General features: G+C 29.6%; 2 protein-coding genes across 2 annotated transcripts; one reads left to right on the plus strand and one right to left on the minus strand.

Annotated features, from left to right (window-relative positions):
* The first annotated feature begins 661 nt into the window (after positions 1 to 661).
* On the plus strand, positions 662 to 2602 carry LOC149878377 (uncharacterized). Its single transcript, XM_090073153.1, has 2 exons — positions 662 to 966; positions 1806 to 2602. The coding sequence occupies exon 2, from the start codon at positions 1806 to 1808 to the stop codon at positions 2496 to 2498; it is 693 nt and encodes a 230-aa protein (XP_089929279.1). The 5' UTR covers positions 662 to 966; the 3' UTR covers positions 2499 to 2602.
* An 8050-nt stretch (positions 2603 to 10652) lies between these two features.
* Positions 10653 to 24945, minus strand: LOC149878378 (eukaryotic translation initiation factor 3 subunit L-like). The gene is made up of 16 exons (XM_090072422.1): positions 24738 to 24945; positions 24262 to 24344; positions 21365 to 21399; positions 20059 to 20138; positions 19905 to 19966; positions 18536 to 18599; positions 17042 to 17445; positions 14748 to 14918; positions 14425 to 14487; positions 14006 to 14176; positions 13790 to 13863; positions 13658 to 13715; positions 13490 to 13528; positions 12714 to 12806; positions 12497 to 12577; positions 10653 to 10793 (listed from the first exon to the last, which is right to left on the minus strand). Exons 1-16 carry the CDS (start codon positions 24757 to 24759, stop codon positions 10755 to 10757), a joined length of 1539 nt encoding a protein of 512 aa, XP_089928548.1. The 5' UTR covers positions 24760 to 24945; the 3' UTR covers positions 10653 to 10754.
* Between the last annotated feature and the right edge of the window lie 467 nt (positions 24946 to 25412).

A 25412-nucleotide genomic window follows, 5' to 3' on the forward strand; every position in this document is an offset into this window, starting at 1 on the left:
TTTCCTATATAGCCCGTCCGATAATCGGTATATCCGATAGTCCGAAAAATATATCTTTAAAAAAACTTAAAAGCTTTTTTTGATTTTTTTTTTTTTTTTTTTGCTTGCTTGCCTAAGGCAACTTGCATAGGCTGATTATGTTGCCTGTGGCAAGCTGGCTGTCTCTCTGGTTTAGAGTTCGGGGCCTTACAGAGCTATCGTAGGAAAACAGGCCTTCTCCCTGGCTGGAGGTGTCCAGCATTATTATCTTCTTTGCCTCTAGCTCATTTCACTATTAGGCCGGCTTTACATATCACTGTGGCTTATAGCACTAGATGTCCGACTTGCCTTAAATGTTAAATATTTGTCCATTTCAACTTGGCATGATATCAAGCTGTAATAGTTTACAAAAATTTTTTAAAAAGTAAAAAACCCATCAATGATTGTTTTTTACTTTTTAAAATATGATTTATTAATACTTGAATATTGCTTAGTCGCAAAACTGAAACTGGGAATAAATAACAAGTTTCAGTTGCTACGGTTTTGTGAGAGAAAGTATTTCGTTTATCAAACTAACTGTAGTAAATTTATATTATACAGCCCTTACAAAAAAACCCAGCGAACTTCCAGTGAAAGTTCACTGGAAATGTAAAAGATCACTGGAAATTCACCGAGTTCGCTGGGTTTTCCGTAAATTTTACGACTTCGCTGGAAGTTCACTGGAAGTTTAACGAAAAACGTCATTTTATTTCCAGTGATCTAAAACCTTTGTGGAAATTTAGCGCTGATTTTCAATAATCGAAAACGCCGCGGGTTTCATAACAAAATATTGATATAACTTTTGCTAACATAACTTTTTTGAAATTTGACAGATATAACATCTTGAAAATTTTTTTCCAATTTCTGTAATAAAGTAAACGTTGTTTTTTTATATCTACAGTTTCAGTTTCTATTATTTTAAGTTCTACTCAATTTCCAAAACCACAGGTATGTTGTTCAGTATGTTCATTTTTATTAAAGCGAATACATATTCAACTTTATAATTTCACAAAAATTTATTATTATAAATTTCTTTATTGTAGATTATTGAACATAATAGATAATGATTGATTTATATATATATATATTAGGGTCTCCCAAAAACAGCATTTTTCAAAATAATTTGTTCCCACCCCCTAAATGTGTTCTATCTAATACAAAAACACTAGGTTTAAAATTTTTTTGGAATAAAAAATATTTTAAGGGGTCCTTATAATTACAAAAAAAAAGATATATATATGTATATATATATATACATATTCATACATATATATATACATGTATATATCCGAATAAATTTAAATGTATTCTTAAAATATAGTGCTCAATGTTCTTAAAAGAACATAGCAATAATAAATTAGTAAAAATCATTTATCAAACTTATTTCATTTTACACTGTTTCATCAATTAAGACATCAGAAAAGTTCATCAATTAAGACTCATCAAAATAGATATTTTGTAAGTTTTATAATTTTCAAAAGAGTATTAAATTATCTGAATAATTATAAAATTTAAATAAAATTATAAAATTTTATACCGCTTAAACACCTTCATTTAACATATATATGCATTTGATATTTATATATACATCATACACTTGATAAAAATATTTTTCATCAAATAAAAGTATAGTTTGTATTGTATATACTAAAGAACTAGCTGTAAAATAAGCATCATTGTTATTTAAGCACAATTAGGTTAAGCACAATAGTTTCTCTTGTTCTCTTTCTGATGTCAATCTTGTTTAACTAAAGTTTAATTTTACCTGCTTGCCTCTTTTATTTTAGATGCCTAGAATTGGTTGCTACAAGAAATGGCAATCAGGGGAAGTAAATATTCCAAGAACAACACGTTGGAGGATGTCAAAAGTTAACTGTGCTCAGCAACAGAATGAGAGTACTTCTGATGACAATCATTCTATTGACGATGAATTTATGGATCATTTATCTGACTTAGATGAACCAAAAAATGAAACAACCAATAATGAGTTTGATGAAAATGAAAGTTCAGAGAGTCCACCTCTGTATCCTGGCCCAAAGATAAATGTCTCTAATGCATATTTATGCATAATGACTTTTGTTTTGCGCTTTAATTTGTCCTACGAAGCCTTAGAGGCGTTGTTAACTCTCTTAACTATTTTATTGTCACACAGTGTTTTGCCTACATCTAAATATTTGTTTTTGAAGTTTTTTAAGAAGGAAAAAGAGTTATATGAAAAAGTTTTTTTTTGTGATGTTTGTGAAGTTGCTTTAAGTCTTAATAAGCAGTGTCCAAAATGTTTGAAATATTTTACATCATCCTATCTTCATAAGAAATGCAATTTTTTTCATATTTTAAACATAAACAAACAGCTTAAAAATACTTGCGATAACAATTGGATACATTTAGCAGATCTTGAAGAAAATGGGCAAACAACAATTAGACTTGTTGTTAATACTCTTGGAGTTCCTGTATTTATGGCTCAGATTTACAAAATCTGAGCCATAAATATAGCCATAAGGTCAATAAAAAAAAACATTTACTTTATATCAGTGAACTTACTTTATATTTTCTTGTTAAAAATTTATGAAAATTTGTATTCATACTTAAGGTAGTTTATTATTTATACATTGTATTTTTATTCTAAATATTGATATTTTTAAATAAATGTTATATTAAGCTCTTTTTTTCCTATGCTTAATTTGTCTTATTTCGCGCTTAACGGCTTTAAATATTTAAAATGTTTATGAACGTTTTAAAAAAAATATATCCTAAAAAATAAAATTCCAGCGAATTCGCTAAACTTCCATTTTTTATATATGAAAACATGAAAGTTAACTTTCATAGCTAATTAGCTATGAAAGATCACTGGAAGTTCACTAGAAAAGTTCACTGGGTTTTGGAACAAGATCACTGGAAGTTCGCTGGAAAAGATCACTGGAAGTTCGCTGGGTTTTGGAACAATTTTTCACTGGAAGTTCACTGGGTTTTTTTGTAAGGGAGCTTCATCGTAGCGCAACTAGTAATTTAGGCAACTAAGGTCAATGTATTTTTGGACTCTAAAGATATGGAGGATAACGATCTTATCCGAAATCCATCTTACGGAGCTGTTGAGATAAGAATTTAACAGTGCTGATGGACATTTTGACTTAATGCAGCAGTTAAAGTAGAAAATGACGTCCCCCCGATCGGAAAGGGGAGGAGCAACAGTTAAAAACAAAACAGGAGTAGTTGTTGGAACAGAGGAGATATGCGTGATCGTGAATTTGAATCTGCACTTGTTCAAAAAAAAAAATCATTTATTTCATATATAAAAATCAGGAAGACGGAAATACAAAACTTGGACGGTCCGATAGTCCACTACTTTTTACTTAGTCCGTTAGTTATTGGAATATCGGATATCTAATATGGCCAGTCCGATACATATATCCAATAATCTGATATTTTTTTCTTAGTCCGATACTAGCGGAATATCGGAACTTTTATCGGAAGTGCCCACCTCTGAAAAATACGCAGGTGAAACTTTTAAAGTGTAGCAGCGAAATGTTGAAGTCAATTACTTGACCACCATGACCAAGAATTTAGCAACAAAAACCAAGATTAAGTCTAAGGACTTAACACGTGTCAAGACCTTTTTGAGAAATTACAAAAGTAAAAGATATTTCAAACATGTTACAACAAATGAAAATTGTGACAAGTAATGACAACAAATGAAAATTAAGACAACAAATGAAAATTGTGACAACTGAGTAAAGTTGATACATCTTTAGAAGATAAATATTTTTTTAGCTGTGGCAAAAAAATTTGGCACAATTTTTTTACGTATTTACGAAAGAGTTGCTGTCATAAACTGATAAAAAATTTAGTTAATTATGCAATGTTTTAGATCACACGTGTCCAAAATTGGTAGAAACTACTTTGAAGCCCTCCAGAAAAACCCTTTTGAGGGATGATTTTTGTAATATTCCTGATCACAAAAATGTAAAATTTGAAATCATCTGTAACCATCCCTGGAAGAAAATTTGATTTGAAAATTACATCCTACATAATAGAGAGAAAATGAGAGCATTCTGTTTATTTTGATTTTCTAGAGCATTCAAATTTGAAAGTTTATATTTAAACATAAATATTATCATATGTGTGATTAAAACATAAGGTAAAGAGCTAAAAAACTTTGTGACATTTTCATAAAGTGATGTATTCTTTAGTAAATATTAGTTTTTAAATTCTACATTGCAAAGCATTCTTAACCACACATGAAACCACAGTCATGTCCATAATATTGATAGGAACAAAAAGAAGTATTCTGTGTGTTCTAAGAAGGAAGAAAGTTTTAAATTATTCATTCCTGAAAAAAAAAAAAAAAAATCTTAGTTTACTGGCAGAATAAAAAAATAGTTTTTACTCCCAATTTAGATATTCTTGCTGTTGTAGTCCACGAGACAAGTTTGCAGCCACTTTCCATATTCTGGATGGTCTACTGGCCTCTTGTATCTGCTCCAATGAGACTTGAAGCTGTGGTGAAGAGCTTCAGTGGCCTGCTTACTATGTTTTCCAAGGGAGTCTTGATTCTTTTCTATGAAGTGTTTGATATGGTAAAACACTGCATGGACTTTTGGAGTAACACTTACTCTGTCAAGAGCCAGATAGGAGGCTTGGAATGATGATAGTTTTTCATAATAATCAGGTTCCAGGGTCATTCCAAAGCAGGCAGACACCACTGCATCAAATTTTCTCAGTGCATCAACAATGCCAAAAATGTTGAACGCATAGTCTTCTTTTGCAAGCCTTTGAAGGATATCTACATTTTTGAGGAGTTTTCTACACTCATTTCCTGCAAACTGACCACCATGGAAAGGCTGAGGCTTGATGTGAAGAGCCTTGGGCCACTCATCAGCTTTCAGCCACTCTTCCTTCAATGCTCTGAACAGATGGTTGACTACTCCAAGTAAGAGATGGAGTTCCATTGGTGGAATGAAGTCTAAGACTAGGACATTATCAGGCAAGCTTAAAAGAGGCTCATGGACAACATTCTTAAAATCTTTTGTAGTCCTGACCATTGTCCTGGAATGCTTTGAAGCATTTTCTCAATGAACCAAATGTTCGAGGACTTCCACATGCAGACAAATCCTTTGAGTCAACTTCATACCAAGTGCATGGGTGAGAGCTTGAATGGGACTGCAAACCACAGATAATATTGGCTAACTTCAAATCACATGAGATGAGGAGATGGGCACCCTCAGGATGAATAAGATTCAAAATTTTTCTTACATTGTTGTAGTTTTCTGGAACTTCTTCTGCTACAGCAACAAGAAGTTGACGCTTCACTCCACTTTCTTTAGCTACTTGTGATGTCAAGGTTTTCTTGCAAGGTGGAGACCTAGACTCTAACACTTGCTCCATCTCTTGAATGCCCAGACTGACCTTAAAGAAGCCACCACCAGCATCTAGACCAAGCTTCACAATGTGCTGTGTATAGACTTGTATTTGAAGCAGGACATCATTCAGAAGTTCTCCTAGGTTTTTGCAGTGTACAACCAATTGCTTCCTTCTCTGTGATTTGTCATTGCAGACTTCAATGTCAGTTTGAGTGAAATGAGCAGACAGCTTCTTTCCAATCTCAATAAACTTTGTTTTAAAGTTGGGTTCCACAACGTGACTTTTGGTGAATTTTATGGTAGACACCAACTTATTCATTGAGGAATTGGACAAACCAGTGTTGACTTGGACATTCACCAGATCTTCTGCTTTCAGTAGTGGGGTGTCTCCAAAAAGTTTTTTGGCACTTGATGGTCCTTGTAGTTGCGTCATTGTGTAATTCATAGCGCACAATGAATATGTAGTTCAATGACTATATATGGCTCGTTGTGCATAATTCATTGTGCACAATGAATTAAGAAATGATATTTAAATTGTAAAAGCGAATGAACGTGAGGATGAAATACATAACGTATATAGAATGTAGTCGTCTTAATGTTACAGTCCTAAAATAAAGTTGAAAACATTTATATATAGTTGTATTTGTTTGCTACAAGTAAAATAGACACTTAAAGTATAATGATACTATGATGGATAAACAAACATAAGTAGTAAAAAGCATTTAACTAACTAATTAACAAATTTTGATCTTTGGCTAGGTGCTAGTCTAAATGTGTAAGAAAATATGCATTTACTGATTTGACACTACACTAAACCTGGATAATTATTTGATATGTTTGATTCAACTAAATTCAGCTGTAAGTTAAGTTTGGTGTACTTTATCATGCAACAAAATAAATTTTGTACTTATTCAAACATTGCCCTATCTCAAATTTAAGGGTACATTAAACACTAACTAATCTTTTATTTTATTATAAGAGATAACTAACAAACATATCTCTTTTTTCAAGGGGCTTTTTGATAACGTGTCTGTGATTTCTTAAAGTAGTAAACTAAGGATAAGAATGCTTAGTCTTAAAGCTTGTACATAACACAATAGTAATTTTAGCATAAATTTATGTACCTTTTGTGAGACACAAAGGGCGGCCACCTCTGCTTTGTGCAAGTTTGACAGTTCCATGTGGAGATGCTTCTTTGACAGTAACAACTGAAGCTGCAATTTGCTAACTGACAAGAAAATCCCTCATTGCTAGTTTTCTCATGTTTTCACGAAATGAGAAGTCAGAGCAGTTATGTGATATTCCTTTTCCAAGAATTGACAAGCGCTCTGAACATCTTTTTTGGCTTGAAGAAGACTGTGAATGTTCAGAGGAAGTCTCCAGTGGGTGTTTTTCATAAGACTTCAAATGTCCTATTTGACAAATCAGGCAGTCACAGTCCTGTTCCCGAGTTGAAGGTCTGACTTTTATAGTTTCAAATTGAAACATAAGAGGAAGTGAAACATTCTCACCATTTTTCTTCTTTCCAAGAGCAATCCTGCATGTGTTACAAATCCCTTTTGGAACTCTAGAGTCTGATATGTCAAGTTTCATTTGGAACACAGTTTCAATTGTATTGATCAATTGATTGTTCAACTCTCTTGTACATTTTCTCAAGCAAAAGATACAAACTGTTTTTCTACAGTCTTCATGAGTTTTCTTTGAGTTTGGCATTTTTCTGAGACTTTTAACAAAATTTTGCTCAATAAAGGTCTAATTCTAAAGGTAAAGTATCAGAGAATTTGCTATTTCCCGAAAAAAATTTTGTTGACTTTTAAATATTTTAAATTCCAGGAAAGCTAAAATTATTGCAAAAAAAAATTGTTATTTGAGTATTTATTTAAGTATTTGATTGCTATTTTATCCTAAAATGCTGCAAAAATGCAAATGAGATATTAAACCATTGTTTTAAATTATCTTAAAACAGAGAAATTCTTCAAATCAAATTTTCTTCCACGGACGGTTACAGATGATTTCAAATTTTACATTTTTGTGATCAGGAATAATACCAAAATCATCCCTCCAAAGGGTTTTTCTGGAGGGCTTCAAAGTAGTTTCTACCAATTTTGGACACGTGTGGTAGAAGAGAAAATGTAGAATTTCAATGTTGTGTACACTGCGAGAAAGCTATAGTTTTAAAACGCTTTTTTCATACCCTAAAGTATAATTGAAATATTTAATCCGATAGTCATATGTTCACGACCAAAGAGTCACTTGATTATATATAATAATATTATTATTAAGTCCAATGGTGGAATAGGGTGAGCTAACAAAGAGAAGCAAAATATTAATCAAGATAAATCAGATTTCCCTCAGCTTGGGTTTTTAATGAAGTTTCATGAACACCTTATTATTAATAAAAATTTGAAAACATAAGTTTCTTACCTTCAAGTGTAATAATAATGTTAAATCCGATGGTTACATACAAACACACATAACTAGCATTTAAACTATCAGGATTAAGTTTAAAAATGTATGAGATCAAGCATTAAGTTAAAAGATGTATGAGATTAAATATTAAGTTAAAAAATATATGAGATCATGCAATAATGTTTCATGTTTTAAACGATTATCGTGAAAACTTATTTAAATGATGTAAAACAATCCCAATCATAACTCGAGTATCGTTAAAAAATGTCAAAAACGCAGTATTTAGAACTTCCGGAAAAGTAGGTGACGGAAAAATTTGGAATTCCACATACCTAATATGCAATCATGTTGAAGACGTCTTTTAAATGTCTCAGTTTTATCTCAGATGTCTCAAAACATCTGAGACACTAAATAGATGTGTCATAGACGTCTTGGTGCCCACTGGGTAAGCTCCCACCGCAGTTTATAGCGATCAATTACGTGTGTTAGTTGCACAGCTGTAGCTAAAGCTGTTCCAGCTCTATCTGGTACACCAAATCGATCACACATTTTAACCAATTTTGGTAATCTTTTTCTCATTTGTCTGGTGCTAGTTGATGAAGTAGGTGTCTGCACATTCTTTACTTCAACATATTCATTTGATTCATTGTTTGTTCCAAAATTGTCAATATCTGATGACAATGTGTTTTCTAAATCTTCTAAATCATATTGTTGATCACGCAGGTCAAGTTTTCTTTTGATCTTTGCATTTTCTGCTATTTATTGGTCAAAACGCTTCTTTAACTTAGCTGAAGTAACTTTATTCACACTGCCAATAAACAACAGTCTAGTGGTTCGTTGATCCTGCGCAAAGTTCTACTCATCAGCCAGCACTTTATGCTCCTTTTCACACTTGAAATTTCCATAGGAACACTTGCATACATCAATGTCAAACAACTTTTGTCTGCATATGCTTGAAGCTTCAACATATATCTCTTATCAGTCTTCCTTCCTTTTTTAAGGTTTCATCAGCTTTCTAAACTCATCGTGAGTACATCGTATTAGCTTTAGAATTTTAGAGTGTGAAACAAAAGGATTAGAGGCTCTTTTCCACACAGCCTGGATATCAGATGCAACAATTTCAGCTACTTCACTTACAGTAGGCTCTTTTGCTTTTTCTGCTGCCACGTTTTGCTTAATGTGATTTTAATGTTTTATTATATCCATGTATGTTGGCAAAATATTTGTATAAAATTTACAGGGGTGACCAAAAACTGGACATTTGTGGTACATCCTAGTGCAAATTTTTGAAAATGACATCCTTTCCTGGCAAAAAAATGAAAAATGAAACAATAGTTCTCTGAATATGATTTTACACCTACATCTATTATTCATAAATCGTTCAACACTGCAGACTGAAAGATCTACAGCTATATTCGCATTTGGCAAACAAAATAGCTGGAACTATTTTAAACTGCAACAGCTGTATACTATAGTTATAACTAAATTAAATTGTACATTTTTTTCAAGTAAGTTTCATCCAAACATGTTCAGCTTTCCTTGAAACAACACCTGACAATGACTATGCAAATAAAATCACAATACAGATTTAACAGAAATGATTAAAATAAAATGTCAGACGGCCATATTTTTGTTCATAAAGATGCAAAACATAGAGCACGCTTGGGGCATCTCCAGATATTAAAATAAGAAGGAAAAATTTTGCAGTTTTTTCAGTACCATGAAATGCAAGTTTTATTCGCTATTATGTTTTTATAAATTTTATTTTTTCACACAACCCTACTGCTCATAGATCTCTTTAGTGAAGAAGCTCAAGATACTTGAAACAAAGAACTTAAATGTTATTGGGAGCATCGCGTTAAGTTTCAAGAATGAAGATACATGAAGATACGGTAGCGTGCAAAATTTTCTTTAAGAAAAACATATCAACATTAAAATTAATTTACTAAAGATTATATTTAACTTAAATTAAAAGTTAATAAACAATGGGAAAGTCAAGAAAAATTTAAAAACATGTGCTGTAGAGATGATTCCTTACATGCATATTTCTAAGCTGTATGATGTGGCTAAATCAACAATTACCGTACTAGTTAAGAGAAACAGAGACCGTAAGACACTTAAAAACAAGCATCGTTCATTGTTCGTCATTCATAGGTATGCACTAGTTATAAACTGGAGAGTTTTATCGCTGAGTTGTTTATATATCTATTTCACAAACTTGGGGCCCTGGTTGTTGATTTGAATTTCTGTTTATACAAAAACAATGAAACACATCTTGCAGTTTCACTAAAAAGTGATTTTTAGTGAAACTGCAAGATCTGTTAAATATGGAAATTTTAGAAGTGTACATCTTTTAACAAACTATCTTTGTAAACACATATGGGTACTCAAAATGTGTTTATAGAGCTTTTCTGGTACATGTCTTAAAAATATGCTAAATTTTCGTTTTGCTTATTTCAGACTTACTTTTATTTTACAAATATATTCCCTAAAATCTACTTTTTAGATGCTCCCTTACATTTGTTGCCGGATTATCAAAATTTATGATAGCCCGGCAACAAATGTAAGGGAGCATCTAACGCCAGAGAGTCTTATTTACTATGGCCTAATAAAAGTTCTGATTTGAATATGTCAAACAAACCTGTCGAGAGGACCGGGGTTGGGGTTAATAAGGGGGGATTAAGACAATTATGGCGGAAAGTTTGTTCTGGACGCTATAGTAAGTTGGCCCAGGCCTTATACATGCTCTCCACGTGTCTACTTATAAATGTAGTATTAATCTCAGAGAGTGAACAATTAGTATTATTATTAGTATAACTGAGTTTGGGGCACAGTTCTCTTTTGTTATAAAATCTATAATTCAAAATATATTCCGAATTTTCTCTCTTAATCATGGCAAGGTACATTTTCTTTAACTATTGCTGAACCAAACATTTACTTTAGAACCATTTTTATTGGAGCAAATCGAATTTACGCATGCTGTTGATTTTTCCACATACTTTTTGTGAACTAAAACAAGACAAAAATGAAATTTTAAAACATACTAAATTTGAAACCCTAACGAATCGTCTTAATAGAATATCTAAATGCATGAAGAGTCCACGGGTATAGTCATACTTTACAAATCTTTGAGTTCTTCAACTTTTAAGGTTCAACTTTTAAGGTTCAACATTTACTCTCTAATTCATATTATATGAGAAATACTGACTACACTCCATGTGAGGAATAATTTTTGGACATTTGAAAGACTGACTGAAGAATGCCGGAAGAAATATCTCAATTTGAAATGGAATTATTAGATCTCCAAGAAGATCTACTCTTAAAATAACGATGTCTCTAAAATTTTTTTTTTCTCTAAAAAGACAAATTTAGGCTTTGTAAATGTTGAATTAATAAGTTAAGAACAAAAAGATCTTGCAAAAACGGAATTTTATGTTTTCGAAAATGCGATTATTTGAGAAATTAGAAAGCAATTTATTTTTTTGTGATTTGAGTGGATAATCCCTTGAAAAAAAATGTTTTGTTTTCATAGTGGCATTTAACATTATCTTGTTATGAGCAAATTCTTTATTAAAAATAAAACGTTTATTTTCTTGTTAGTTTGTGTGTAACATTTGCTTTTAGATTTTTAAATTTTTGCACTTTTTTGAAGTTATCACAACAATGATGGTGAGAGTGCCAGTGCGATTTGAAACTTTTTTGCAGCTTATCTGTGTCAATGATCAAGTGCTCCAATCCCATGGTTCACTTTGATAAATTTTCAAAAACAGTTTTATTTAAAAATACCGTGGTGTGACCTAACAAAGCCCTATGCTTTAAGAAAGTTCTAATTTAAGAAATGACAAATTTCGTATTTATAAAAGAATCATTTAGAGGGAAAAAAGTAGTTATTTTAACGAACTAGATACTTAGTTAAAACAACTAAGTTATTTCCCACACCACCGTAACTGCTTAACAAAATTTTAACTTTTACATCATTTTTCAGAGTTTAAAAAGTTGTTTAAAAGTTTTCTAGTTATTTGTTGTCTTTACAGGTGTCTACACACCTTACAGTAGGATTTACAAGGGGCAGTTATCAATGTTATTTTAGCGTTATTTTTAGCATAGATTGTTAACAGTGATACTTGATTTATGATGAATTCCTGACAAAACTGAAAAAGGTTGATCCAAAGATGATGCAATTTCCAACAACTTAAAAGTCTAAGCCACTGTGAAAAGGAAGCACCATCTGCACCAAATGGTTTATAATCATATTAATTTTGACTAGTTACCACATATTGGCACCATCCCTTCTTCATAAGGGTGAAGAATTCAACTCTTAACTTTTTTGCATTTTATTTTAGAACATAAAAAATCTCAAAGCTTTTGAATTTCTTTGTGTGTATATCATAAAGTCAGTAGATTAAAGCAGAAGTGAAGGATTTTCTATATAAAATGGATAAATGACTATAGTCACAAGATAATCACTTTTTTTAAAACTTCGGGAAGTCATTAGTTTTATTCCTATTGTCAAAATTATAAAAGATAAAAATATTTATGTTATAGAAATGGACATAATTTTGAATATTAGCAGTTATTAGGAATATAAAGAAGCTTTTTTCACAGCAAGTCTTCAAACTTTAAAAATCTATTTTTTCAGTTTTAGTTTTTGGTGATTACCCATGTTCTTTCTGCAGGGACTCTTCATATAAAAGATTTTAAAAAAAAAAAACCTCATCAATCTTCAGAATTTGTCGAATAAAAAAATCGCCATATCGTCGAGCCACTTTTGTATCTGCTATATGAATCATATCCTAGAATCAAATTCAATAGTGAATTATGAGCAAGCAAATCCTGTAAAATGAATAAAACATAATAATAATAACTAAAGTATTAAGCGGTTAGATAATCTAGATATATTAGAAGCTAAAATAAAAAACAGATACTCACATTCCCAATAAAAAAATCTGTTTCAGGTGAGGATTGGAATTCGCCATTTAAAGCATCGTTCCCTTTTATCCAAACTAGAGTACGCTGTTTATGCTTTACAAAAGAAAATAGGTAAAACTTATCATTACCAAACTAAGTCAAAAACTTTATTTTCATTCATAAGAGAAATTAAAAAATAAAATACCGTGTGAGCTAACAAAGTCCTGTGCTTTAAGAAAGTCCTAATTTAAGATACGACAAATTTCGTATATAAAAATAAACATTTGGGGAAAGAAACTTAGTTATTTTAACTAGATATTTAGTTAAAATAATTGAATTTTTTTCTCTAAATGTTTATTTTTTATATATGAAATTTGTAATTTCTTAAATTAGGACTTTCTTAAAGCATGGGACTTAGTAAGGTCACACCACAGTACATTAACTAAAATTTTCAATTAAAAACATTCTAAAGCTGGATTTCAAAAAAGTAGTCTAGGAACATTTTAAAATAAAACAGACACAAATTTTTTTGTTTTCTTTTTGGAAATGCTTTGAAACGGTGAAGGTTAGAAGCATAAAATTTACCAAGTTTACAAAGTTTATCATACTTAGAGATTCATAGCATAAGATCTACAATAACTTAAATGACTTCCGTTGTTGCATAGATTTTTGAATGTCAAAAGGTTGAATATAAGGAGGTAAAAGCTCAATTTCACTGTAGATTATATGTTTGTTATATTGTATGTTTTAATCAGTGTTTTGAAAAAAAAACCAAAAAAAAAACCATCTATTTATACCTTAAAACAAAGTAAAGCTGTTTGCAATGTACCTTCATCCTATGATCAGTATTAAAAAAAACAAAATCAGTAATTTAAAAAAATCTAAGTATTAAAGTAAAAGAAAAAAGTTTAAAAAAAAAAAAAAAAAAAAAAAAAAAAAAAGAAGAAGAAAAAGATAAATCATACCAATTCTGATAAAGAAGCAAGCTTTGGTATTGACATGGTGGTATACAACTTCAAATAACTATACAAAAGGGCAAAAAAATAAATTTAAAAGTTTAACAAACATCTACCATTCTCCAATCTTCCATTTAATACCTTCTAATAACAGGAATGATGCTTTGCTGCTGTACTTCAACCATGAACATTCTAAGTTGCAAGTTAAATGGATCCTAAAATAAATTCTAGTATTCTATGTCATAAAGTAGCTAACATGTACCTTCATAAATAATCAAATAGGTTGTCATAAAGTAGTTAATATGTACCTTAACAAATAAATAAGTTTGAAAAAATTGAAAAAAGTATAATACTTACAAGATGAGAATTGGCAGGGGGGGTGTCATAATTTGGAGGTATTGGAGAGATAAATTTTGGACAAGAATATGAAAAGCATTCCTCAAATACAGATGTATCACCCTTCTGCATTTTCAACATTTTATCAAGCATTTTTTCTCGAAGATATTGGTTGATACTTTCATCAATTCTCTATTTGGTAGAATATCAAAGACCAGACTTATAATCACTTTTCATAGCAACTTGATAATAAAAAAAGTCTTAAGACAAACAAATAAACTATTTTCTAGGTAAAAATTAAAGCTGTTTGCTGAATTAAGACTCCTTTTTTAAAAGAAAAAGCTTAATAAACAATAGTTGTCACTTTTAAAATATTAAATAAAAGATTTTAGAAATAAAAAAAAAAACAAAAAACGTTGTTTCATACAAGTAGGACATACCTGTGGACAAAGTACTAGACATATGCACACTAATGTGTACATTTGTTCTGTTTTTTTTTTAATCTATAAAATTAATACAACTTAATAATAGCATAATGTATAAAACAAATTTATAACAATTGAAATACTTTATCAGGATGTGTTACATCCTGATGATTACTTCAAAGCAATCTCAATTTTGTATTTATCATGTATCAATAAGATGCTTTTAATTTATTCTCAATCTAAATAAATCATTTGCAAATACCCAACACAATTTGTTTTTCATTTAAATTGTGTGGTTAAGTGTTTACAAAAATCATTTAAGTTGAATAATCACTCACTTGTTCAAACTGATAAGACTTGGTTTGTATTACTTGTTTGGCTCGTTGAACATAAGAAAGAACACTGACAAAACTTCTAATAGCATCTTCATAACGTCGCATCATCATGTATGCAAAGCCAACATAATAATAAGTAGTCACCTGACATGCTGGCACACGAGAATACAAGCTCTAAGAAATATAAACACACACCTTCAGTTGGAAACCCACACACATGTGAAGCACAAAGCAGACATTTCAATTAAATGAAACTCTTCAAAGGTCTTTAAAGGTTAATAAATCAAAATAACTAAGTAGTTTTTCTTCAAGCTAAAATAATCTAAGATATTGTTTTAGCCTAAAATAATCTAAGATTTAGTTTAAGCCTAAAGGTATAGAAAATTGTTTTAACAATTTATGTACTAACCAAATTTATTTTCATAACTTCAGTTTTTCCCATTCCTGAACAAAAATATTAATTTTTTTTAACAGTTAAATTACATTTTTCAAACTACAGCTGTGATAAAAGAGGCAAAAAAAAAAAAAAGAAAGTAAAACCCTTTAATTTTTATATTCAAACGAGACCAAGCCTTAGTTTAAATATTTGGCAAAAGGAACAAGTCCCAAAGCACACAAGAGCTACTTTCTCTCACACAACTTATTTTGACTTCAAAATACTTTACACCAAGAAAAAGCTTGCAAAAGATAGGGACATTTATATGAAGGAAAAATACTTATTTTGCCTGTAAGCACAATCACAATTTGCATTTATTATTAAATAATTAAAGAACAGTACAGAGATAGGATTAGAAAGCAAGGGAGAGATAATTATTTCTCTTATTTAAAACAAACCCTAAAACAAACCCTAAAACAAACCCTAAACTTTGACCCTAAATTTGGTAACTTGATTTTAGAACTATGAAGGAAGTTTTGTTGTGTTAACATACAACTGAGTTTTTATAGTAAAAGAACTCAATCGAAAATTTAAAACATTTTTTTCTTGCAAAAATGTTTACTGGTTAAGCTATGAGAAAGATGAGCAAAACCAGTGATTGTTTTTGCTAAAAATGATTAAAAAAAAAAAAAAAGAGGAAAAAAGAATAGTTAAAATTAAAAAACTCAACTTTTATATTCATTAAAAATAATGACACTTAAAAAGGACCCAAATTTGATTAAGATTGATTTGATTGTTTGGTCAATCAAATCAATCTCAATCAATTTTGAAATTTCACATTTCTGAAAAGAACATTATATTATATATATTTTATAATAGATCACTAATCCTATTACTTTATTATTTCATTAAAATCTTTTTTTCAATAACTGAAAACTAAAAAATAACTTATTTGAAAATAAATTTAATCCTCTTAGCCAGGGTATCTATAAGCATTATATATATACAATTATATATGTTGGGTAGCTTATAGCAGCCTAAGTTTTCATGCTTGCTTTAGTTTTGATCCTTCGGTTTAGCGGTCCTAAGATTTCATGTTTATTAAAAAACTGTTTAAGCTTTAGAGTTTTACTAAGTTTTTTGCTGTTAAATGTTTTAACTTTAAAAACTAGTAGGAAAAAAAGATTAAAAAGAAATTGGTTAGAAAATGTTAAAATTTACCTGTTATGAAAATTTTTAAGCAATAATTATTTGCAAATGCTATTGGCCAAATATCAAACCATTTTTATGGAAAAGAGATACAGTTTAAATGGTTGACTTTAAAGAAATGAAACTTCAAATGAAACTTGGAAAATGTTTTTAAACATCATTTTAAAAAATCAGATTTAACAAGTAGAAGTGAGATTTTTAGGCTTTAATTCATTAAGACCAAATTATAATACAAAAGCTGGTGCAGCTGGAATGTATTCAATTTGTGTGTGCACATTTCTCATAAATGTGGAGCTCAGGCTATGGTAAATTAATGCCAAGGCAAGTAACAATTATTGCATGAATTAGGTATGAAAACTGGTCATAACTGATGACAATATTTCAGCTATTGAACAATATATATCTGCTTTGGTAAGTAGTACATTACTTAACTACAATCCTCAATACATTTAAATAAAATTGTTTTTTGTTTGCAAGCCAAGTTTTTGAAAAGCACAAACATTCTTTAGCCAGACAAACCTCTAATTCTATTGGACAATTTAAAAAACTATTAAAACTTAATTGATGAAAAGCAAATTGGAAAAAACAGGTTAAGTAGAATGCCATACAACTTTTTTTTGGTTGATTTTAATGCCATAATTCAAAGATAATGCAACCAGTAAACATTTTTATAATTGAAACTAATTTAGCAAAAAGATAGTAAAAAGTTTACCTTTTTATTTAGGTCAACATTGCCTAAAACTTTTATTGCTTGATAATAGTCCCCAAGTAATGAGTGCAAACGCAACAATCCAATTAAACTGAAATATCCAAGCATTTTATACAATGGTAATTTTCCATACTCTCCAGCAACTGTATCAGGGTCTTCATCATTTCCAAAAACTTCTAGCTGTTCATTAATTCGTGATGTTTCAACAAGACAATAAAGTACATTAAGGACACTGTGGACATTCCATACTTTATAGACATTTTCTTTTAAAGAAATCATTTCATCTTCACTTTTGTTCATAATTTTAGCTCGAAACTGACAAAAAGCTTGAAACTGGTAAATGAACTCATCAATTATGTCCCACATCCATTGATTAGGAAGAACAAGTGTAGAAGGTGCAGATTCATCTAAATAGGCAACTTTATTAGATTTTGTTTAGATGTTTAAAATAAAATTCCATGTCTCAAACCAAAGTTGAAACTCTGTCTCTAGCAACAATCAACAATCAACAATCACTAAAACCAATAGTTTATTTAGACATTAACTTTAAAATAATGAATTACAGATAATCATCTACATTCAGAAATTTTATGTAAAAACTTAATAGTGACTGCTTTCATCATAACTTAACATTTAAAATTTGTATATCTTGAAAGCTTTTTTTTAACATTTGAAACTATAAACCTTCTTAAGCTCTGATAGATGAGTTTAAAGTATGGCAACTAAATAAAGGTTATTTATTGGATGGTGGAATTTTTAGAGCAAAGTTCAGTGAATGGATCCTTTATGGAATCATAGATTTTGGTTGATTTTGTAGTTTCCTATGTTTTTTTATTTAGTCAGTTATACTTTCATTTTTTATTTTAATAACCCTTATTTGCTGTCTGGAAAAGTTTCAGAACTGAATTTTCCAGTTCTGAAAACCTGGACTAGGAGAGAGAACATATCCCCACAGCTTTCTTTTAATTTTAATGCAAAAATACTCAGGGTTATGGCAAACACTTATTTAAACAAATTTAAAATTTGTAATTCACAAAAACAAAAAAAGCTGTTTATTTTAAGCAAAAATTAACAATTTTGCTTAACAATTTCAATATTTTATTAAATAGTAGACATTACAGCATCTAAGTGGATTGTCTATAAAAACATTTTTTTAACTTTATTATTTTGTTGTTTTTGCTGCTTTTTTTTTATTAAACAGAGATTTAATAAATTTTGAATATAAATAACTAACTATAATTGAGAGATTAAAAAACTTTATGAGCATTATATGATAGCTAAATATATTTAAGGACATTTTCAGTTTAAAATTTTTAACAATTTCAATTAGATCAATCATTTTAAAGGGATTTTGCATAGAAAAAATTAAATAAACTATAAAAACACTTTAAAAAAGTACAAGAAAAGACTACAAATAAGAAATTAACACATCAAAACTAATAATATCAGAATCATCTTACTTTTATAATAAAACACTATTGTGAAAGCTTTACTCACCTAGTATGTAGTTAAACAGCTCACAATAATTATAATATGATGCATATCGATGTTCCATTGTAGGCTAAAAAATTTCAAAAGCAAAAATCTAGAACATACTTTGTTCAATTAGATCCTAAAATGAAAGGCATTTAGCATATATTAACAAATGATTATTTTTTAAACTTAAAAAACAGTTTTCAAGCTGTGAGAATTTAAAGAGCCTGAGTTTAAAATCTAAAGTTTTAAAAGCTCTTTTTTAAAAAAATTTTGAAAGTTAAAATTAAGTTAAAATTACAAGTAGAACACTGTGAAATAATAACTAATTCTAGTCATTGGTTGAACATAATGAAAGTCAGCACATTTTTACCATTAATTTCTCAAAAATTACTTAACAGATTTTTATAATTACTTATTTCAATCATTTTTTTACATTTTTAATTGGACACTTAGATAGAAACTGAATATTTTTCTGAGTACTTGATATCATCTCCTGGATCTTGTTTTTGTAGCTGCTGACCACTTTTTCTTAAAATCTTCATCTGAAGTTAATTACTTGCTTTTCTATAGGATTCCTTTTATATTTAAAAATATTCTCCATCAATGAATCGCTCTGGAGTTTTCTTTTTATGATATACTTTATATTCTTCAGATTTAAGTACTTTTTTTTTATCAAAGCTGCATTTAAATTTTCTCCCAAGATCTCTCTACAACTGACATGGATTGATTTTATGGAGCAAATGATTGATTTTGTTTTATATTTATCTTTAAACTTTTTCTTTTTTCCACTTCTTGCTTTTCTTTCAATATATTAAGTATATTTGTATTAAATAACCATTATATCTGGCCATAGGTCAATCCACCAGGTATTCAAATAATGTAAGCTTCCCATTAGGAATTCAGTTACTACATTTATTTGGCAGTATTAACAGATTAATCAGCTGTGTTGACATCTATTTTGCAGTATTAACAGATTAAGCAGCTGTGTTAATATCCGCTAATCCTAAGCCTTCCATATAGTTTTTGTATTTTATTGAAGCAAATCAGTTTTAAATTGAACACTACTTTATGTTGACCATTAATTCTAAAGATGAAGCTCAAAGTCTTCTACATTATTTTGGAAACGTCAATATGCTAACCATCTTCAATGATTTATTTAGACTAAATCTATTTTAAGTTTTAAAATCTAAAAATTGCAATAATTTTTCAAGACTAAGAATAAAAGAAAATAAAAATCATAAAAAAAGCTTTAAACTTGTTATAAAAATGTAATACATACATACATAAATACATACATACATACATACATACATACATACATACATACATACATACATACATACATACATACATACATACATACATACATACATATATATATATATATAACCTTCAACTTGGAATAGATATGCCTGTAGTACAACTCTTTATACAACGTCAAGAATAGTTTATCTAAAATTAAAGAACATTTAAAATTAGCCAATGCAGTTTTTTAATTTTATCTTAAACATTAACAAGCAGGTATGAAATGATAAAAAAACTACCTCCATCAACAAGTGGCGAAATATCTTCAGCTTCAGGCCAGGCACATTTCATAAAATACTGCTCAGTTAACTTATTGAATCTGCACATAAAATAGAAAGTTAAAAAAATAACTTACATGCTTTTAGAGTTGAAAACAAAATCAAAAACAAGAGTTACAAACAAATGAAACCTTTTGATTGATAACTTTAAGATTTTTTATAGAACTGATAATTATGGTTACTTTATTTCAAGTTTTTAGCGATATTAAGGAATGGTTCATGAAAATTGTAGCAGTATATTTAAGCAATATATTAAGATTTACAATGGTTTCCAATTAGAACATAACTGATGCTAGAGTTTAAAAACTTTAGGAATTCAAATTTAATGATTTTTGTAACAAGATCTACAAATATACAGCGCCTGGAATTGGAATAAATTCTATAGTTTTGCATACTCTACTAGAATTGGTTTGAAACAACCTAAAATATAAGTTGGAATAAATAACTACACAGTGTGATTAGCCTTTGCATAAACTTTACAGTTTTTTTTAAATCAAAATTCAGACTCCAAGAACCCTAACTTAAGGAACTAACACAAACTTTTGGATTGCAAACACAATATGTACTAAATTTATCATCATATCCTACATACATATTGTGTTCAGCATTTAATACTGTTCAAAAATATGAAATGCACCAATGTTATTTATATTTGGTGATTTAAAGTGTATGTAAACAACACGAGAGCTTAAAAAATATATTAACAAAATGATAGATAATATTTAATTTGCAGAACAATTAAATAAGTTATCAAAATAATTAAAACTCACACATTTTTATGGCAAACCTATTGGATTGCTTTTAACATATTACTTCAAGTAGATATTATGCTAGAGAAATCTGGGTAATCAAGTAAACATTACAAGAAGATTACATAAGAGCATTACATAAGAAAACATATAGAAGTTAAGCAAAGCATGCAAATAGAAGTTAAAAAAAGATTGTTTTTCAAAAAGTATTTTCTTGAAATTTAATATCTAATTTTCTAGGAATAATCATGAATATATAAAAAAAAACCCAGATTAAACTTCATTGAGAGATAATATAAATGCAGCACTTCTTTAATAAGGCAAGACAACAAGAACTAGTTTGAACATTTATATGAAGGTTTTCAGGTATACAAAATATATTGTATACCTGAAATCATGTAAAAGTTTTGCTCACTGTGAGCAAACATTACCCTTAATATTGCTGAATTCACCAAGCATTTACAAATCTACTATAGTTATATTCAGTTAAAAATCCCATACTTGCCAACATTACATACCCTTCATCATAAATCTGTTGTATCTCATAAACATTCTAAATTAAGAAAAGTTCATTACACATTAAAAATATAAAAACTTATAAAAAGTTCTTAGGAATGCTGTAAAATTTTATTCATAGAGGCTTTTCCAAGATTACATATGTCTGGAGAAGAGAGTTAAACTTGTGAAACTACTTTTGTAAGCCACCAATGAGGTGAAAGTACAATGCCTCCAGACTTCAAATATATAAAAACTTAAATTAGGCTATGTCATTTGTGAAAATAATTTTAAGTTTAATTTTACACATATAAGCAAAATGAGAGCATCCAATAACATATTCTTTATATATAAGAAAAAAAAACACAAAAGTTCTAAATTCTTTAAATATTTATTCTTTCTAACAAAAGATTCTAGAATTTAAAAAAAAAAAATTCCTTTATGAGTACTTATAATATTCTTTTCAAATACGCTTGCTGTTATAGTCAGTGACAAATAAAAAAAGTTTGAAATGATAATGGATAGCTTCAATGCTTTGCTCACTGAACTTACTAAGAGATTCATGTTTCAAATCAATAAACTGATGTGGAAGTTTGCACTTTTGGTGTTACAGTGCTTATTAGCATAGTCATATGAGGTCTTGAATTGATTATCTAGTGTTTTTTCCAAAGCATTAAACTTTTAGAAAGTTTGAAATAAACCAAACACTTGTAAGACAGAATGTTTTTTAGCAAAATATCTAAGAAAGTTCAGATTGCTAAGCAGTTTGTAGTAAGGGTCTGCGTATCATTTCATTTCTATATCGTTATCATACCATTATGATATTAGAAAAAAAAAGTGTCATTAGAATGAATATGATGTAATATTGTTATAAAATTTTTTAACAGTATTGTAGTTTGTTTAAATCTCGGTATATACGGAAACTCTTGTCATTCCAATGATATTTTTTTTCGATATCCTATCGGAATGAAAACAATATTGAAATGAAACAATACGCAGACCATTAGTTTGTAGCACTTTTTAGCTGCAAAGAGGCCTCCATGATACAGTTCCTCCTAAATATGAGGAAATACATGCCACTTTGCACCTTGAGCCTAAGCTCTTTTACTGTCTTGTATAATTAATTTACCACACCAAAAAGGAAATGAGCTGGCATGATTTTGAAGTCTACAGATGATATTTACAACTTTAATGTTGCAAGAAATGACAAATTTTACTGAACTTGCATGAATAAGTGAACAGACATAGAATAAGACAACAGACAAGTCACTGACATTTTCAAAAATTTCTAAAAGATCCTCTGAAAAAGCCACTAGCAGATATTGTTTGGCTCCAATATTTTTTGCAACATTTTTTGGATTAAAAGTCTCTTTGATGGTGGTGATCCAGCATTACAATTGGTGTCAAACTTTACAATGTCTAAAAATGCTTTCAGATAGCCAGTCTCTCAATCAATTCTAAGATTTATCTTATCATTAAAAGACCAGAGAAGACCTTTCTTGAAGGAAGAACCTTGTTGACCGAATTTGCTAAGTTTTTACAGTGCCAAAAATGTATTTAGTCTGCCATCCATGCTCATAGTGTGCATTTAATGAAAAAATCCTTCAGATGTCTTCCAATTTAGTGAAACTTTTTATAAAAGTTATGCACCACAATTTTAAAAATGCCAAACAAAATTTATTTTCTAAAAAGTGTTTAGAATTATATTTGCCACATTTTTATTCATTATGTCCTCCTTCAGCATCAATCACAATTTCAAGTTGACTCCTGAACCTGGAACAGGTAGTTTGGATACAATCCTTGGACATCTTGTTCTAATCCTTCTTGATAGCAGTCTTCAGAAAATTGACACTGTTGTAGGGATCTTGACAAGCCCTTGACTCCAGATATAACCAGATTGAATAATCAAAAGGTTGCAAATCTAGAGATCCAGGGGGCCATAACTCTTCTGATCAGTGTTTTGGCAAGTTCTCCTGGAGCCACCTCTGGGTTTTCTGGGATGTACATGGAGGTGCTCTTTCCCGCTGGAACACAGCATTGTCATTTAGAGAGTAGTGGGCATCAATCTAGGGTTTGACATGGTTCTCCAGGTTTCCAATGTACTCATTGGTGTCAACTTTCTGACTAAATTTAATAAAGATTGGAGTCATTTTGAGATCATCAGAAAAAATCAACACAAAAATCATAACTGAGAAGAGGATGATTGTTAGTTTGTTCTTCAGGATACTCAGAAGTTTCTTTGATCTTTTAAATCCTTTTTTTTTTTTTTTTTTTTTTGACACTTGGGGAAAATAAGAGTTTTTTAATCCTGGCTCTTGACTTTGCTTCAAGATCCTTCCTGACCACATTTCTGATAGTGTAATTTTGTGCTCATTGACAGACAGCTCTTTAGCCATTTTCCTGATTGATTGCACTGAATTCCGAGAAACTTCACTCTTGACTCGCTTGATCAACTAAGAAGTTCAAACAGATCTTTTCAACCCACTACCATGAAAAATGACTTTTTACATCATAAAACAGCACTAGTAAGTAGTTTATACATTGTAAATTACCCTGCAAACATTTTTGAAATCTTAAAAAATGCACTAATTTCTTTATATATGGAAGATACTACTGTTTTGTAGAATGGCTTTAATACAACTTTTATATCTGAGAGCATTCTTTTTAAATCATCCTTTTTATTAAAAAGCAAATAGATGGTTAGTGGATAAACTCTAAGCTTAAAGAGCCTTTAATTTCTAGAAAACTTTTGCTTTAACAATACATAAAATTTTCATAAGGGTTTATTATTTTATGAACAAAGTTTTTGTAAACTCTAAATTACAACGAAAAAGCTAACATTAAAATAATATAAGTGTTACTGCCACTTATAAATTAACAAAGCATTAGCTAATATTTTTATTTTAAAAAATTTTCATACTCTATCACAAATTTGTTTGTAAAAATAAATAATGAATTTCTGCACAACTTCTGACACAACATATCCAGGAACCATTTGTTCTCCTAAAAATATAAATAACTTTTATGCTACTTGAGGCTTTAATTTAAAAAACATATATAAATACTGATACCCTCAGAGAATATACTACTTTATTAGAACTTTTATACATTTTAGAACTTTTAGAAATTTTCCTTCAACTATTTTGAAAATTTTCTATAAATATGAATACTACAATTTAACTCAGTTATAAACAAGAAAAAAAAGCACACAGATATATATATATATATATATATATATGTATATATACACACACACACACACACACACACACACACACACACACACACACACACACACACACACACACACATACATACATATTGTATATTGTAATGCAAACCAGTAAACAGTAATGGAACCTGTTAAGTTAAAGATTTTTTAACAACATTAAATACCTGATTCATCATCATTAACCATTTTCTCAATTGGTGAGGTTTACCGTTTATATATTTATTTTTTATTGAAGATGCTTAAGGAGATTTTGATTTTAAAACGTGTGTACCAAAAGAGGGCCCTTATGACAATACCTCAATTTGGTTTCGAATTTCTTCGTAAAGTTGGACGAAATTAAGTAAGAGGGGGAATATGTTCACGGACGTCAAGAAATGGATGCATGTTGTGCAAGAGCCTTTAAACGCCTTGCAGGCATAACAGTTGAATAAGATTATTCTTGATTTGTCTCTAGAATAACCTAGAAAAATTTTTGGTGATGGTCGGTGTGCGGACAAAACTTTTTCCACAAATGAATTTTTTTTTTTTGATTGATTGGAAATTTTGCAGGGTGTGCATGACATTATTTTTTGACATTATTTTATGCAGAAGTGATGCAGACGATGACGTCTGCATGCACTTCTGCATAAAATAATGTCGTTTGCATGCACATCCTCCTAGGAGTTCTTACATTTAAAAAATACAGAATAGCGTACTTTTTTTTGTTTAAAAAATTTTTAGTTGTATTTTTAGAACTGCAAATGATCAATTTTAAAAGAATAGTTGAAAAAATTTTTATGATTTTAGGAAAGGTATTTTTAGTTAATTAGAGATTGGGGCGGGGTTGTGCTAACCTCCAT

This window comes from Hydra viridissima, unplaced genomic scaffold, assembly GCF_058129835.1.
Source record: "Hydra viridissima isolate aposymbiotic clone 2 unplaced genomic scaffold, HvirCarnegie_v1 scaffold_15, whole genome shotgun sequence".
Taxonomy (NCBI): Eukaryota; Metazoa; Cnidaria; class Hydrozoa; order Anthoathecata; family Hydridae; genus Hydra; species Hydra viridissima.

Bases quoted from the DNA above. Each gene is read 5' to 3' on its own strand.
- LOC149878377 (XM_090073153.1), top strand. From the start codon at position 1,806: ATGCCTAGAATTGGTTGCTACAAGAAATGGCAATCAGGGGAAGTAAAT.
- LOC149878378 (XM_090072422.1), bottom strand. From the start codon at position 24,759: ATGGTTAATGATGATGAATCAG. The intron at 19,967-20,058 runs GTAGTTTTTTTA...CTTTAATTTTAG, and splicing joins TTCGCCACTTGTTGATGGAG to ATAAACTATTCTTGACGTTG. The intron at 12,578-12,713 runs GTGAGTATCTGT...ATTTGATTCTAG, and splicing joins CAGATTTTTTTATTGGGAAT to GATATGATTCATATAGCAGA.